Below are 2,460 nucleotides of genomic sequence, written 5' to 3'. Positions count from 1 at the left end.
CAGTATTTTTTAAAAATATAAAGGGACTCTCTGGTTTCACAGCACCCACCAGAGAATCCTTAACCACCCCTGTCTACATTATGATGGCTGGCTGGTTCTGAGGGCACATACATTCATCCAGCACTCCTGAGGCAGAGGCAGACAGATATCTGTGACTTTCATTCTAGCCTGCCTACATAACTAGTTCCAGGACAGGCTCCAAAGCAACAGAGAGAAACCCTGTCTTGACATACGAAAAGAAAATAAGTTAAATAATTATTTATTAAAAGGCAAGGAAAACAAAACAAATAAACAAACAACAGAATTAGGATATGCATCCTCTTTTGCCAGGCCCTTGCTTGTGTGGTCTGAATTGTCCATAAACTAATAAATATAAATAAACTTGCACACACCAAACAAAGAGCAAATAGCTAAAAGTTTCACAGAATGGATGAAAAAACAAAACAAAATAAAACAAAACAAAACAAAACAAAAAACAACAACAAAACTCCCCCCCAAAAAAAAAAAAAAAAAAAAAAACAAATTAAAGGAAAAAAAAAAAAAAAAAAAAAAAAAACACCCAAGAAACAATCAAACAAAAATACCCATGAGGGAATCAAGAACTTTTCTGTTAGAGATGTTTGTTGTCTATTCTTGGTTGTCTACTTGACTCCTACCGGAATTAACTACAAGCCCTGAGGTCGGGGGCACCTGTGTGGCATGTTTGTTGATTCAATTATTGGAAGTGGGAAGCCCCACCTTAAGTCCATTTCTTTGGAGGCAGAAAGGTCAGGAAGAGAGCAGGAGGGGGAGGAAGGTGTTGGTATGATCCAGCCAAGCTTTTAGCACGTGGAGACTCAAGGGTCTTGCCCTCATTGGCCACACCCTGACTGGGCGGAGCTTCCTCTGAAGCAAGGCCCATAAAAGGAATTGAGGTCCTTGCCCCGACACTCCTGACAAGCTAGTCTTTCTGATCGCATGTGCCCTGTGCCAGAGAGTCCCCAGCGTCTCTTGCAGAAGCCAGACAACAGCTTGCCTTGACCTAGGCCCTGCAGAGCACAAGTCCATCTGCTGCATCGCACTGTGTGAACTCCCAACCAGCAAGTGCCAGGCCCACACCACCGCCAGCATGCGGGGAGCACGACCCCGAAGCCCAGGGGACTATCTGCTGCAAGATGGACTCAACCCCGCCAAGCGCCCCTGCCTCCGTGAGCCTGGCAGCCCGGAAAGGCTGGCACAGCCAGACGTGGAAGCCCCCAGCGGACCCGCCTGGGAAGAGCCCAACTCCAACTCCGTGGTGGTGGTGCCCACTGGCTGTGCTCTGAAACTCCACCTGGAAGCCATCGACCTGCTCCTGGAACCCAACCCCACCTCGATCAGCCAAGTATCCCTTTCTGGATGCACCATCACCCTGGTTCCAGAGGACCTGCTGGAGCCCGCCCAGCCTGGACAGCTTTGGGTCTTTCCCTGCAGCCCACAGGAGGCGGCTGTGCTGGACATTCCCCCAGAATGCCTAGTCCTCCTGCAGCACGGTTCCGCCAGTGCTCCTGGATCACACATCCAAGGGGCGGGAAACTTCTCTCAGCCAGGTGAGGTCTCTCAGGAAGACTCCATGATGTTATGGGTGCATGCTCCGTCTGACACGGATCCAGGGCTCTTTGACCCCTTCACTGTGATGCTCAGCCCCTTGTTGGACAGCCAAGTACCTTGGCCCTGGACGCCATCCCCTCCTCCGAGTGCAGGGAGGGATGATCCCTGGTGCAACTGGACCCTCAGCGAGAGCATGCTGGAGCCTCTGCCCAGCTCCCCACTGCAGCCTCTCCCCCCATCTCCTGCAACAAGTCCTCAAGGCCAGTGCCCGCTGAGTCATCAGAAGCCTCCACGCTCTCCCTGCAAGGCCAGGAAGCGCCTCTTCTAGGAAAGGAAGAGAAGGCCTGTTTTCCCTACATGCAGCACCTTGGACACCGACTTCGCTGAATGCCTCTTGGCCCTGATTTCCCGTGTGGCTCCAGACAACCGGGAACCGAACTTGGACGCTGTGTGCACACCACTGCTTTTGGCCAAGGCATCGTGGATGGGAGAAGAGAAAAGCTTCAAGGAGAGTGGGGACACTGGATCTCACACCTGAAGCTAAAATGCTGCCTTCGAGAACGAGAGGACGGATTTTCCAATGCGGGGCCCTAGCTGTATCGCTGCTTCCCAGGAAGAACAGGATCGGTAGCTGTCTCCAGTTTCTCCCAACCCACGACTTCCCTAGGTGGCCAGTGTCCTTTGATCTTGTGTTCCCTTGACTCGAGGGACTTGACCTTGGCTTGGTCTTCCAGGACAGCTCAAGCTGCACTCCAAGTCTCTCTCTTCATGGCAGCCAGCTACGCAGAGAACCCCTGCCTCAGACAACACAACGACCAAACAAAGAAGCAGGCACCAAAGACACCTCCTGAAGAAAGCAGCTTGGAACAGCCTTGCAGGCATGGGCCTTGG

General features: G+C 51.8%; 1 protein-coding gene across 1 annotated transcript; it reads left to right on the top strand.

Annotated features, from left to right (window-relative positions):
• The first annotated feature begins 1,108 nt into the window (after positions 1 to 1,108).
• On the top strand, positions 1,109 to 1,897 carry LOC127231703 (proline-rich protein 23A3-like). The gene has a single exon (XM_051197413.1). The coding sequence runs from the start codon at positions 1,109 to 1,111 to the stop codon at positions 1,895 to 1,897; it is 789 nt and encodes a 262-aa protein (XP_051053370.1).
• The last annotated feature ends 563 nt before the right edge of the window (positions 1,898 to 2,460 follow it).

The sequence above is a fragment of the Phodopus roborovskii genome, unplaced genomic scaffold (genome assembly GCF_943737965.1).
Source record: "Phodopus roborovskii unplaced genomic scaffold, PHOROB, whole genome shotgun sequence".
NCBI classification, from domain to species: domain Eukaryota; kingdom Metazoa; phylum Chordata; class Mammalia; order Rodentia; family Cricetidae; genus Phodopus; species Phodopus roborovskii.
Note: the sequence above shows the minus strand (reverse complement) of the source record. Positions and strands in the feature narration are given on the sequence as shown.

Coding starts and splice junctions, on each gene's coding strand:
- LOC127231703 (XM_051197413.1), top strand. CDS start 1,109: ATGCGGGGAGCACGACCCCGAAGCCCAGGGGACTATCTGCTGCAAGAT.